We start from the raw sequence: 15,182 nt of genomic DNA, 5'->3' as shown, positions 1-15,182 counted from the left end.
ATGAATAACAAGGAAAAAAATAGGATACATAGAAAATATACTCTGGTGGTAGGATGAAGACAGATTCTAGGAAAGCTGTGGTTTAGAAGGAAGGAAAAGAGAATCAACATATACTGAAAGACTGTCATGGAAATGAGGACTCTCAATCTTAGATTCCGGGCTAAGTAGCTTGACCACATAGGAGGTGGTGAACCAACTCTACGAGACACAATGGCCAGCGTCTGGAATCGGGAATGACAGCACAAAAATTGGTTTGTGGCCTCCTAGGGAACAGATCATCGATGTTCGTTTCACAGAACCGTAAAATGTTAGACTTTGGGAGATCAATTCAACTTGAAAGGACAGTGACTGCAGAAGCCACTGTGACTGCAGTACTAAGAGGACTAGGTGCGGGGTGACGGGAGTGGGGGACGCTGCCCACCTGCCCATCTGGCCTCCACCTAGCAACACCAGAAAAAAGACGATAGGGTTCACTTCCGGTTTCTCCACTAGGAATGGAACAGAATAGTAACTCTGCAATGATCTTGCTTTCTTTGTAATGATAATGGGATCCTCAAATACTTAATGTCTGAAAGGCAGATTTAATTCTTGAGCACAGGGAACTCAAATTGATAAATCTAAAATATATAAAGCAAAGAAATCTTCCAGAAAGGACCAATTCATCCAGTTTACATGACTGGGCTCCGGGTTTTTTGTTTGTTTCTTTGTTTGTTTAAAGGCCTGAGGCTTTCTCTGTACGTTCTCAGTTCAGAGCTTTAGGAAAAGGGCAGATCACACTGAGTCCTGGATGTGTTACTCCCCCTACCCCTGTCCCAGGCAGATTCAGCTATGCTGCCTGGTCCAGGTCCCTTTCCTCCTCCACCATGCCTGGAGTTGTCTGCAGCGTCAGAGAAGACAACCCTCCCAGACAACTAGAGCGCTGTTCTTTGGTCAAGGACGTGAGATTAGATAGGTTTCTAGTCAAAAAATGTAAAATAAGCCTTCACACTTCATCTGTGGGAACAGGGATCAGCAGCCTCTAGGGGGTTCCCATTTGAAAAATACACCTCCAAGTTTCTTTCTCGCTCTAAGATCTAATGACATAAAGTAACGTTTGTTTAAATCCACTATATTCCTCATCACAACCATTTTCAAAGGAGGGAGGTAATTTACTGCTGCCTCAGTGGTAGACTCTGGCAGGCACAGAAGGCCTCTCCCACCAAGCCCAGCTCTGGTTCTTTCTGCTAGGCCACAGGAAGCTTCAGAGGTCCCAAGGCTTAATGAGAAAATTGAAGATAACAGAATAAACAAACCGCTAGGTTTCCATTCACCAAGAGTAAAGGGATTTAAATACAGGGCACAGCTCTCATCAAACACGTTGGGATTGCTGCTGCTAACAAATACAAGAGGAGTAAGGCATTAAAAACAGAAAAGTATGTATTTCTAATGTTAAAACCTGGAAAGGGGGAAGAAACACAGAAGTAACACTGTTAACATAGCTGAATAAATAATTTCTTTAAAGAGAGACAAATAAAACAACTTTGATCTGGTCCAACTTTTAAAACCCCATGAAATTCAGGGAGCTTTTACTGGTTTTAACGCGTAGATCTGGACCATGCTACTAATGACTCTTTATTGCTTCAGTGGCTAGACATTTATTAGTTCTTTATTATGTAACTTAGAAATAAATTCAACATAAATAAGCATAGCCAGTCCTTATTGTTACATGACAGCTACAGAGATATTCTTTTGCTGGAAAGATCCGCCAATTCACCAAGTTCTATTTCACCATCCACCTGGTTACTGAATTTATTAGAATGAACTCACTTGGCCCTGTTAACAAAAATCCACATTCAGCGGAGGCCTGTACTTAACTCTTATCTTTTTAAGATTCTAAAGACCCACCCGCTATATATACTTCCTACATTTTTAAATTAAGAATTCTGTTCCAATGACTTCATTTTTCTTAAGAGTTGACAGTTTAAAGCTAACATCAATTAGTACAATATACCAATTTGAGTACTAGACCCCTGTGTGAATGAATAAAATTTGTGTGGTTGAGTCGTATAGCTCCCCGGCACTGTTTTTACCTAGATTTAAGGGACAGATAGCATCCACTACGTAGATAACAGTACATGGAAATTATAAAGCTGCGTAAATCAAAATTTGCTTGGAACAAACTTACTTTTTCCAACAAATTCTAGACTTTTTCAGATTAATATTCCTGTTACGTGTCCTCTTTAAGAGGAAACTAACTTCATTCAAATATACAACTTCCTTTAGTATCTGTAAAGGTTTCCCTACAAACCAGTAAGCAAAGAACCAAGTGCTTGCCAAGTGCTTGCCAGGGTCTACTCTAATTTATTGAAACTCTGAATGGAAGAATTAAAAGCACCAAGTCCAGAGGAAAGGACAGAAACTAATGTTTGCTGAGTGGCAGCTATCTTACCACCCTACTGTATCCAATCCTCATCACAGGCAGTAAATGGCAAAGTCACAAGTTGTGCCCAGGTCTACCTACGACAATAACCCACCTTTAACGTTGTCAGGAAGGCTAGGGTGAAGGAAAGGCTACGTGACACCACTTCAATCACATTACCCATCCTACCTCTAGGCTCCCAGGGTACTCAGTCTGTACAGCGATGACATTAGTGCGTGAGTGATTAACAGAATCTGCATGCTAACAGAATTTGTATTATTCATCTGAATTTCCCCAGCACAGACTCACCTGCAAATAGTGGACGCTTGACAATAAGATTATATGACTTTATCAGCAGAATTTCTAAAATTTCTAAAATGTCTACTAAGAAGTCTAATAAATTAACTGAAGGGAGACCCTCTTATGAACCAGGTACATTAAAAGCAGGCTCGTCCCCCTTGCTGGTCACGTAACACGCGTTTGTGGGGAACCTGGTGCCAAACCATTCGTAAACGACCTGCTTCTGGGTCCGGGCATCATATGTAGCAGAGCAGCTCCCTCACTGTGATCTAGCGAACGTCAGCCCTCGACACAAGGGTTTGTAAAAAAAATTTTTTTGATTTAAATAGAAAAACAAAAGTAGGCTTCCCAAAAGGAAAGAGTGTATTAATGGCAGACTCAGTGGGGAGACATTCAGACATGGGAGTAAATAGTAACTTGGGGGGTGGGAGGGTAGAGGTGGGAATAGCAGTGGACTACGGCTAGATTATGTGTTAGATTCATATTCCACAGGTCAAAGGAATCAGCTCAACTACGCTTTTTGTTGGAAAGAGAAATGGACATGAGGCTGCCTGAGGCCCCAAAGGTCATGGACAGAGAACAGCCTTGTAAGGACCTGGGAAAGAGATATGACCCCAACGTAAGAAAACTTTTAAAGTAACTGATTTTCTAAGATTCCAGACTTGAAAAAAAAAGTGCTGTTGATTTTAAACAGGAAGTACACACATCAAACAAAAGAAGCATGACTAATTTGAGTAGGAGCAAAATTTTTCAAAGCATGTATTTATGCCTTGTTTTTTTAATATTTAATAAACTATTAATTAAAACTCAGAAAAAGTTATAGAATAATTTACCCTAGCAAATGTCCCATACCCTGTAGATCTTGAAACTAATATTAGATAAGGTTAGAGTTTCCCTCTTCAAGGACACGGTGACCTATGTCATTAATTAACTATGAAGCTGTGCCAACCTCATTTTATTCTTCTACCAAATAATACAACCTACTTTCTAAAGGCAATAAATTCCTCTTCAAGTTCTCTAGGGTTGCTAGGGTACTCTACATATTTTATCCAAAGACTAACCAACGCTTTCTCGACAAACAGAGTCCCTCCACCCCAAAAATATCGCTCATAAACTGATTTCTTTGGACAGAGAAAAACAAAACAACTTCAAAGGAAAGCAAATAAATTTGCACTCCCTTATGAAACTCTATGTAATTATAAGAATTGACTTGAGGGGCATCTGGCTGGCTCAGTTGATAGAGCAAATGACTACTGATCTCAAGGTCGTGAGTTCAAGTCCCATGTTGGGTGTAGGAGATTAGTTTAAAACAAAATAGGAGGGGCGCCTGGGTGGCGCAGTCGGTTAAGCGTCCGACTTCAGCCAGGTCACGATCTCGCGGTCCGTGAGTTCGAGCCCCGCGTCAGGCTCTGGGCTGATAGCTCAGAGCCTGGAGCCTGTTTCCGATTCTGTGTCTCCCTCTCTCTCTGCCCCTCCCCCGTTCATGCTCTGTCTCTCTCTGTCCCAAAAGTAAATACACGTTGAAAAAAAAAAAAAAAAAAAAAAAAAAAAAATTAAAAATATAAAAAATATAAAAAATAAAACAAAATAGGAATAATACAAAACGAATTTACCTGAAAAAATTCTGTTGTTTTTTTTTTTTAAGTTTATTCATTTTTGAGAGACAGAGACAGAGCATGAGCAGGGCAGAGAGAGAGAGAGACACATAATCCAAAGCAGGCTCCAGGCTATGAGCTGTCAGCACGGAGCCCAACACAGGGCTCGAACTCACGAACTGTGAGATCATGACCTGAGCCGAAGTCGGACACTTAACCGACTGAGCCACCCAGGCACCCCTGAAAAAATTCTGGTTTTCTATTACAGAAAGACACTCTAAGGACAGTATCTGTTCTGTGCAGCTAGTGACGCAAGGTAATTGCAGTCATTTTATACATAAAAAACATAAACAATAAAAACTTCCAGATTATCCTCTAGTCTTGTAAAAATGGATGCTGCGTCCCCAGACCACAGCTCGCACCCCCTCAAAAACACAAGCAACTTCTCCCCCCATACCTGTCTCCTCGATCTTCCAACCGTAGTTTCGAGAGTCTTGCACGGCTTGTCCTAACAAAGCCGCTTGGTGCATCAGTTTTTTAGGTATGCAACCCACATTCACGCATGTTCCTCCGAGACCTGCAACAACATCAAGAAATAAGTTTATACCCTGCTTCACGATCCTTGATGGAAAAAGGTCAGTAATCATTATAATGTGCTACAAAAGATCATAATTTATTTGCCCAACGTAGCCCAATACTGTTTATGCAAATTCATTCCTAAGTTTCAAGGCATTTGTAAGCTCAGAGAGCCTTATGTATCAAACACAGTGAGTGACCTCACCCTCAAACAAAAGAAAAACGAGATTTCCACAATTTCCATACCCTCAAAAATTCAAAATTAACTGACTGCTGATAAAGATGCCAGAAATTGAAATTTTACTTTGCATGCAATCCTATACTTGCCACCAAATCTTTGAACAGAACTATATGGTAAAGGGGTTATTAAGCTAGCCACAGTTGGACTGCGTTGGGTCTGGAACTACAAATAAAATGTGGTGTATGTGAGCATTTTTTTAAGATGGTGGTCTACAGCTTTCATGGACTCTCACAAAAGGATTCATGACCAAAACAAACACAAGCTTTAGCATCTCTGAGACCAAAGAACATGGCGCTAGACTGTCTCCATTAGAACAAAATACAGGCAGGCAGGGAGGCAGACAAAATGGCATGAGATTGCAAGATGGCAGCAGACGTCACAGCTCAGAAAACAGAAGCCTACTGAGGAGAATGCTTCCAGACTGCCAGTATGGAACGCAACCTCCCCAGGCCAGAGGGGCTATCCCCAGCACAAGAATAGTGCCTGGGGCACCTGGGTGGCACAGGAGGTTAAGCATTCGACTTTGGCTCAGGTCATGATCTCATGGTTCAAGCCCCGTATCGGGCTCTGTGCTGACAATGAGAAGCCTGCTTGCTTGGGATTCTCTCTCCCTCTCTCTCTCTGTCCCTCCCCCACTCACTCTCTCTCTCTCTCTCAAAATAAATGAACTTAAAAAAAAAAATGGGGCACCTGAGTGGCTCAGCTGGTTAAGCATGTGACCTCAGCTCAGGTCATGATCTCACAGTTCGTGGGTTTGAGCCCTGCATCAGGCTCTGAGCTGACAGCCCACAGCCTGGAGCCTGCTTCAAATTCTGTGTCTCCCTCTCTCTCTGCCCCTCCCTCACTCATGTTCTGTCTCTTTCTGTCTCCCAAAATGAGTAAACGTTAAAACAAAAATTAAAAAAAAAAAAGAATAGTGTCCAACACAACACTGACACCTAATAAATATTTGTTGAATGGATGAATTAGAAAGTGAGACACTCTCTTATCCAAGAGTTCCTGCTTCTTGCCTTCTAATGAGAGCAGCTAAGTCATCTTGGTAAAATTTATGTATCACATCAATCCCCCTCTCAAAGGCTTCCTACTAGGCTTCGATTAGGTCCAATTCCTCATCTTGGCCTATTGAGACCTGTACAGCCTGACACCTGCCTTCGTCTCTAATCTTACGTCCAGCTCGTATCACCCATGCTACCACCATGAAGGACTCCCACCTGCCTCAGGGCCTTTATATGTTCTATTCTGTGACAGAGACCAAGAAAAGTCCCCGGGAAGGTTCTTCCTCAGCTTTTGGCATAACTGGTTCATTCTTATTCTTTTGGCCTCATTTAAAGGCCACCTCTTCAGAGGCCTTCCTTGATAATCTTCTCAAAGTTAAACTCTTTCCTCTACCCAGTTCCTCTCTATCCCACCATATAATTTTTTTAGTACTACTCATCATAATTTGTACAGTTCTTGCTTATCTCTTGTCTCCCCGCTAGCATATAAACTCCACAAGGACAAGAACTTCACGTCTACCGCACCCACTGCTACATCTCCAATGCCCTGGTTCATAGTAAGTGTTCAATTAACATCTGTGGAATAAATGAATGCAGAACACTGATTCAACAAGATTTGGAAGCAGCATGGGCCTCCACTGAGATATCTGATTCCAGTTCTTATTGAATGTAGGAACTGGTTTTAAAACAGAAACCCACAGGTAAGTGTTTCAACTTTCAGTCATTAAATCGCTAAGTTTACCAAATTACTCAAATCTTTAGTTTTAAATCATCATGACAGCTGTGGATAAGATTTTGCATCATCCTGACACTGCCAGAAACTCCAAATTTTCAACATTTAACATTTCCATTTTAACTTAGCACAAGTGAAAGAGGCATATATTTTGTTTGTTGTTTTAATTTAACTTTTAAATTTTTAATTGGGTTTTAGGAGCCATTTAAACATATGCCAGGGAAAAACCTGCTCCTACAAATCCACTTCTTTTTTTTTTTTTTAATTTTTTTTTTTTTCAACGTTTATTTATTTTTGGGACAGAGAGAGACAGAGCATGAACGGGGGAGGGGCAGAGAGAGAGGGAGACACAGAATCGGAAACAGGCTCCAGGCTCTGAGCCATCAGCCCAGAGCCTGACGCGGGGCTCTAACTCACGGACGCGAGATCGTGACCTGGCTGAAGTCGGACACTTAACCGACTGCGCCACCCAGGCGCCCCACAAATCCACTTCTAAAATACTTCAAAGCTTACCCCATCTAGTTCCACGGGGGGTTGGAGTGACAAAATCCAGGACCAATATCTTCTTGTCATATTTGGCTGCCTCCTAGAAAATAAACGTATTAAAATGAACTCGAAAGGTGACCATGACAGATGAGAAATGGACTGTTAAAAATCCAAGCTATTCTTATTAAGCTACAGTGCCCATAGCATAACCAGTTATTACTGCCTGGAACTTCAGATACTGCACCAAGATGGTTAGTGAGACTCCAAAATAAAAATTAGGCAACTGAGACAGTCACAGGGTAGTTGTAAAGAACATACAGAGCACAGCTGTAAAACTGTCTTCCGGACACACCAGTATCCTCTTACATAATTCCATGCAAACAGTAACATATTAAGCAATAATCTGAAGAACCTGGGGTCTTTTCTAAGCAGGCAGAAGGTGAATAGCCAGTAAAAAAGATTTAGGACAGTCTACAACCCTTGATTCAATCTGTATTCTGTAAGTATTTCTGAAAGTATTTTAAGTTTTATCTAATTCAGTATCTAGGCAGAATATTGGAAAAGTTTTTCTTCTAAAATCGTCAGATTTCCGAAAATTTCACATGAAAAGCCAGTAAGAAAGCTGATGGTATCTATGAGCTTTCCAAATAGATTTTAGGGGAGTGATGACAATAGTCAGAAGTTCATTTTGCAGAGTATCCTTTATCTTTTTCAGAGAATAAGTTTTGTGTATTGGCAACTAGAACCTCCAAAGGTTATTTGAAAGGATTGAGTCTATGTTTCCTTTAAAACCAACAGAACGAGGGGCGCCTGGGTGGCTCAGTCGGTTAAGTGTCCAATCGCAGTTCCTGAGTTCGAGCCCCACGTCGGGCTCTGTGCTGACAGCTCAGAGCCTGGAGCCTGCTTCGGATTCTGTGTCTCCCTCTCTCTCTCTCTGTCACTCCTCCACTCATGTTCTATCACGCTCTCTCTCAAAAATAAACATTAAAAAAAATTTTTTTTAATAGAAGAAAAATAAAACTCACCAGAACTAGAGTAAAATACATCCAGTATTATTACTGAATTATTTATAGCTAAGTATGGCTTCATGCCAGATGCTGGCCTGCTCCTCATTTGGGCAGCTTCATTTGAATCTACCCTTACTGACCCACAAGCTACACCTTTTAAACCATGTCATCTTTTATTTAAAAAAAATTTTTTTAACGTTGGTTTATTTTTGAGAGAGAGAAAGACAGCTGTCAGCACAGAGCCTACTTGGGATTCTCTCTCTCCCTCTCTCTCTCTGCAACCCCCCACCCACATGCACACGCATGCATGCACATGCTCGTTCGCTCTCTCTCTCTCTCTCAAAATGAATAAACTTAAAAAAAAATAAAAGTACCTGTTGGAGAAGGATGACAGTCCCAAGGGCCCTTGGCCCCTCACACATGGAAGATGTATCTCAATTTAGGACCAGGAATCTCATTCCTTAAACTCCCTTATTTATACTTCCTCTCCCCCATGACCCCCAGACCAGAGTTAGTGGGTATTCTCTTAGTTCACTTCTTATACAAGGGAGGCAAACATTTTCCATTTTTTTTAATGTGTATTTTTGAGATAGAGCGTGCGCGAGCGAGCGGGGGAGGGGCAGAGAGAGAGAGGGAGACACAGAATCTGAAGCAGGTTCCAGGCTCTGAGCTGACAACACAGAGCTTGATGCAGGGCTTGAACTCACAGACCTCAAGATCAGACGCTTAACCGACTGAGCCACCCAGGTGCCCCAGGAGGCAAACGTTTTTAATGATTAAGTTTAAGGAATCCAACTGCTCTCCATTTTTCTACTGGGGAGGAGGGCCTGTGAACAGGAAAATCATCAAAGTGAAAAAAACCTAATATTGATATTTATAAAGAGTAAGAAATATATTTATTTAATTTCAAACTGTTTCTATACCACACCTTTACTATCTTTGAAAAGTCAGCCAAACTTAAAATGAATGAAAATGTGTCCCAAAATACGGGGCACGGTACTGGCATGTAGAAGTACTTTCACAAAGAAGGTACAGTTCAACCTGGAAAACTGATTTACAAAATAGTCCCTTTGTAAACATGTCCTGCCCGAGTTAAGGTGCAGAATGTCACAAGAGTGGCTCAACCTAATTCCAGTGAAAACCGGCGGACGTCTATCCAGAGCGTGACTCCTACCCATCACCCAGATGACACACAGGAGCCTTGCCTTAGCAGCTGCCAGCCCTCCTGAGCCACCTCCAACGATGATGAGGTCATAGTCATAGGACTCGGGAAGACCCTCCGAGCCGTTCATTTTCAGTAGCTTTTGAAGTCTGCCCTCCTGATAAGCCTAAAGAAAAGGAAGAGGAAATAAGTTAACTTAAAAGCAGCAATGCCGAAAAGTTTTGTGAGAAAACCTTTCTCTGAAAAAAGCAAAAGGAATATTCAAAGGAAAAATATCGTTTAACTTCTATCACAGCACACAAGAAGAAAATGTTCAACCCTCTTTTCAAGTGGTGACCAAGAATTTGCTTTTTGTTAGGACTGTCCTAATTCCTTTTCGCATCACAGATAGCTAACTGAAATGTTCATATAGTACTCCTAATGTTAGACCCTGACATTCCAACAAAATCAACTTAGTCCTAAATGAAGTATGATCATCAGTCCTTTTTCCCCAGAATTATTACACTAGGTTTTAAATTTGGTTTTTAAAATATTTGTACTGTATGTTTTTAATAAAACCATCAAGAACCATTCAGTAGTCATCTTTATTTCCTGGCCAAAGGTACAAAAATAAGTGGCCTAAGTTCTCAGATTAGGATAGCGGTCTGGTAGGGGCGCCTGGTTGAGCGTCCGACTTCGGCTCAGGTCACGATCTCACAGTTCTTGAGTTTGAGCCCCACATTGGGCTCACTGCTGTTATCCTGTCAGCACAGAGCCTGTTTCAGATCCTCTGCCCCCCTCCCTCTGCCCCTCTCCCGCTTGTGCTCTCCTAAAAAATAAATATAAAAAAAAAAAAAAAAAAAAAAAAGATAGAGGCCTGGTAAATAGCAACTGAAACAAATTAGCCAAATACTTAAAACTTTTCTACATTGCTCAGGTAAAAAGTTCAGAACAAAAGCATTAATTGACATTTACCTACAAGAAAAGTTAAATGTAAAAGTCCCTGCTTTTCCAAGGCATTTTATTTATTTTTTTATGTTTATTTATTTTTGAGGGAGGGAGGGAGGGAGAGAGAGAGAGATCGTGCCTGCGCACAGTGTGGGAGGGGCAGAGAGAGAGAGACAGAATCTGAAGCAGGCTCCAGGCTCTGAGCTGTCAGCACAGAGCCTGATGTGGGGCTTCAACTCATGAGCTGTGAAATCATGACCTGAGTCAGCTGGACACTTAACTGACTGAGCCACCCAGGAGCCTCCCAAGATACTTTATATAAGGAAAGAAATAAAAAGTGGGGGAGGGTGGGGGAGACAATAAATTAAGCACAACTCTGTAAAACTTTTTTTTAAGAACACATTTTTTTAAATGTATTTTTTTAGTTGTTTTAAGTAATCTCTCCACCCAACATGGGGCTCGAACTCACAACCCTGAGATTGAGAGTTGTATGCTCTACCCACTGAGCCAGCCAGGCACCCCTAAAGCTTACTGCCTTAAACTACCCAGGCACGAGGCCTCCTATACTGTATTAGTTTCCATGTACTTGGCACATAACAGACTTTATAATATAAATATTATAGACTTTTAACTTCAAAAGCCATTTCATTTCACTAGGTTTTATATACATGAGTTATATTTCATATTAGCTTGGAACACTGTTTTGGTGATTATTTTTTAAAGCAGGCTTCACTCCCAGAGCGGGGCTTGAACTCATGACCCTGAGATCAAGCCCTGAGCTGAGCTCAGGAGTCGGATGCTTAATCAACAGAGCCAACCAGGTGCCTCCTGTTTTGGTGGTATTTTTAATATTACCTTTTATTAAAACAAACATGTGTGCTAAATGTTATACCAGCAACAAAAAAGTGTTTTTAAAAATGAAGTTTTAGTCTCAATAATCGATAAAAGTCCCCCAAACTTACCAGCCCCGATGCCACATTTTTCTCCTGCCTACCATCAGCTGTAGGGGGCGAAGGGCAGAGCTTAGGGTCAGTAGAGCAGGATGCTGGGGACGCGGAAGGGGGCGCACTGGAGGAAGGTGCAGGAAGAGGCATGGCACCGTGGCTGCCCCTTGGCAGGGTGGCACGTGCACCTGACGGCTCAGAGACTGAAGGGAGAGCACGTGGGTACCAGCAACAATGGGGACAAGACTGCATCAACCTGACCGTCTGTACAAAAGGTCTAACGTGAGAGGCTGGTAAACACAGCCAGTATTCATCTACTGGCATTTTGGCAGAGGCTCCTCCTTCAGTACAAGGCACTGTGGGGGGAAAAACAATTTGGTAATAATAGCCATTCAGATCACAGGACCGTTATAAGCTTCAGGTAACAAACATTACTCTCTAGTCGGTCTCCAGGAGCACAGGCTGACTTGCTGGCTTAAAAGAATTAATAAATGCCGCTAGATGTCCTTTTGGAAAAATAACGTATTACCATTTTAATCTCAGCCTCAGTTTTATCTGCAAGTACTTGGCACAGTGCTGGAAGACCGTCACTGGCTGTCTAAATGAAAACTACCCATTTCATAACCACCCCCACCATTATCTACTAGAACAAAAGAAAGAAAACACACTGTCATGCTGAAAAGCCACCAATGTATAATCTGTTCTGTCCTGAAATTCTGGATCACACCTGATTCTTATTCAAGCTTAAAAGTCAAATTCTATCAACCAGAATACAGATTTTATGAAGAAAACTAAGTGAGCCTGAACACTTTTGACTCTGTAAGTATAACAGTAAGACACAGGCAACTAAAGCAGTCCACTGACCCCAAAACTACACATAGTGTTTTAAAATTCCAATCCAACTTAAAACTGAAATTGCTATCCTTAAGGTCTAAGTTAAGTGGTTTGCCACCTAAAATGTAAACAAGACAGGCAGAATAAAGCTCCCCCAATGTCAAGGAGGAGCACACAGATGGGTAAGACAGAAAAGAAAAATGCCCCCCCCCTTCTCCTCCAATTATGCTTGTTAGAAATAGTGGCCACTGACTATATTACCTGATAAAGAACAAGAATTCTCAAACTTTTTAGTCTTAGGATCCCTTTACAACCTTAAATTATGTAGGACCCCAAAGAGCTTTGGTTAATGTGAGGTTTATTTATTTAGTGTACAGAAGTTAAAACTAAGAAATGTTAACATTAAAATATTTTAAATTAAAATATTAAATGCCTTAAGCATTACTGTTAAACATACTTGTTAAAAATAATTTTTTAATTAGTGACAGTACAATTCTTTTTAATGCCTGTCTTAATAAAAGACACTCATATCTTTGATGCGTTCAGTCTGTTACAAAGTCACCTGTCTGGAAAACTCCATGGTAGACTCGTGAAGGAATTAGATGAGAAAAGCATCTTAGTATTATGCAGATAATTTTGACTTCAAGGTCTTCCTGTTAGGGCCGCAGGAAGTCCCCAGAAGAACTCACTTTGAGAAGCAATACTATAGGACACAGCACCTCACCCCTAGCAGGTGTTTGCCAGACTTACATACTGGATATTCTTTCACTTTTTCCATCTGCTTCTTAGGAAAAATGCGTATTCCCACCCCTACCCCTAGTGAAACACTGCTCCAGACTCACCTCTGAAAAGGCACAACATAGAAAACAATTCAAGTGTCCCAGATTTCTTCAAAATTAGAATGATTTTTATGTTCCTCCCCACCAAACATGATTCATATCCACTGAGCAGAGACATGTACTAGTTTTTTCTTACCATGATACATCAGCTCTGGTGTTGAAATGACCTGGGTTAAAACACTTGCTCTACCACTCTCTAAGCTAGGTGACTTGGGCTCATCACCTAATCCTTAGGGAGTCTGTCTTTTTATTTTGTAAAATGAAATTAACATACCCTTGTACTACACCAAACGGCAGGGTAATGCATATCGGCACAGACATTGGTAGGAACAATCTCTTTAGGTTACTAATTCTCCCCTTCCCAGAGAAGGAAACCTGCGTGGTCAAAAAGCTCCTGGAGTGTTTAACAGATGTCCCCTGCACTTCCCTGTGCCACACCTCACTTGAAATGCCCTCTTCTGCGCCTGGGTGGCGCAGTCGGTTAAGCGTCTGACTTCAGCCAGGTCACAATCTCGCGGTCCGGGAGTTCGAGCCCCGCGTCAGGCTCTGGGCTGATGGCTCAGAGCCTGGAGCCTGTTTCCGATTCTGTGTCTCCCTCTCTCTCTGCCCCTTCCCCGTTCATGCTCTGTCTCTCTCTGTCCCAAAAATAAATAAACGTTGAAAAAAAAAAAAAAAGAAAAAAGAAATGCCCTCTTGCCATCAAATCCTGACACAGTATATAAACAGTAAGTAAACACCGATGTTGTATTATTTTTATTCAATACACACAAACACATCACCCTTTCTAAGGCATTCCTTCAGGAGTTGGGGGGGGGGGGCGGTGGGTTCTTTTACCAACATTCTAAGTCTCCAATACAATATCCGTTTCTTCCATTAAGGTCTTCCTAAATTTCCCAAACAACTTTTTCCTTTTGCTTCTTGCAACTCCATTAACACATACCATAACCTTATACAAGGAAGCAGAGGGAGACTTCACTACAGTAGTAAATGTGAAGACAGACTTAAGAAGTTGCACTGGCAAGTCTGAAAATGGGAGGAAGACCCTGTAAAGCAAGGATTACAGGTGGCCTCTGAAACTGACAAGAAAACAGATTCTCCCCTCAGAGGCTCAGCAGAACCAGTTCTGCTAACACCTTGATTTCAGCCCAGAGAAACAGATACGAGACTTTCAACCTCTAGAACTATAATATAATATACGTTTTCTGTTATTTTAAGCCACTAAAAGTTTGGCAATTTGTTACAGCAGCAATAGGACACTACTACATGCACTAAAATATAAATTCCCTAAGAGACGGTCCATTTCCTGTCCACCACTTTCCCCCCACTGCCTAGACCAGCATCTGGTACAGTGAACACTCAAACAATTGCTGAGTAAGTAACAATTGCCAATTCCAATCACTTGATAATAGATTCCCCAAGACAAAGGCAAAGGCATGAGGAAGTCCTATCTAGATATAAAGTGAATGAACCGTGACAGAGATGTCACCACTAAAGTAGCTTACAGCACAGAATTTCTGACCCTGAGAGGAGGCCCTAATATGAGGGCTCACTCCTGAGCCAGACACTGTGCGAGGTGCTTTGCATATATTATCCCATTTGTATATATTATCCCATCTAGTCCTCACAATAGCCTTCCAATGTGGTCATCTCATAAACGATAATATAGAAGCCCTTAGAGATGAAGAAAGTCGCCCGATGAATTAAGAATTGAACCCAGGAGTAAATGATTACTAAGCTCCTGCTCTTCTCACTATACCATACCCCGGAACTCAGGTTTCTAAGTACAGCTGACCCTCCAACAACATGGGTTTGAAATGCAGTCTACTTATATGCGGATTTTTCAATAAATAGAGTATTATAAACATATTTCTCTCCTCTCAGTATTATGATTTTCCTATTTTCTCTAGCTTCCTTTATTATAGAATATAGTATATAATACATATAACATACAAAATATGTTTTAATTGACTTTATGTTAACAGTAAGGCTTCTGGTCAACAGCTGGCTATTAGTAGTTAAGTTTTGAGAAAATCAAAAGTTACAGTTGCATTTCTGACTGTGCAGGGGGGATGGTGTCCCTAAACCCCTCATTGTTTAAGAGCCAACTGTCCTTGTCACATACATTTTCCAATTTTATCTTTATTG

At 41.3% G+C, this 15,182-nt stretch overlaps 1 protein-coding gene across 2 annotated transcripts in view; it reads right to left on the bottom strand.

The window, feature by feature from the left end:
• TXNRD1 (thioredoxin reductase 1) overlaps positions 1-15,182 on the bottom strand; it is a 70,782-nt gene that overhangs the window by 38,933 nt on the left and 16,667 nt on the right. For both annotated transcript variants that reach the window (XM_045467214.1, XM_045467215.1), the window contains exons 3-5: positions 9,537-9,659; positions 7,352-7,424; positions 4,751-4,870 (exon numbers count right to left, since the gene is read on the bottom strand). In XM_045467214.1, coding sequence (XP_045323170.1) covers positions 4,751-4,870; positions 7,352-7,424; positions 9,537-9,623 — 280 coding nt within the window. In that variant the 5' untranslated portion in view covers positions 9,624-9,659. The remainder of the gene's footprint in view (positions 1-4,750; positions 4,871-7,351; positions 7,425-9,536; positions 9,660-15,182) is intronic.

This window comes from Leopardus geoffroyi, chromosome B4 (assembly GCF_018350155.1).
Source record: "Leopardus geoffroyi isolate Oge1 chromosome B4, O.geoffroyi_Oge1_pat1.0, whole genome shotgun sequence".
Lineage (NCBI taxonomy): Eukaryota > Metazoa > Chordata > Mammalia > Carnivora > Felidae > Leopardus > Leopardus geoffroyi.
This window is presented reverse-complemented; position numbering and strand designations above follow the sequence as displayed.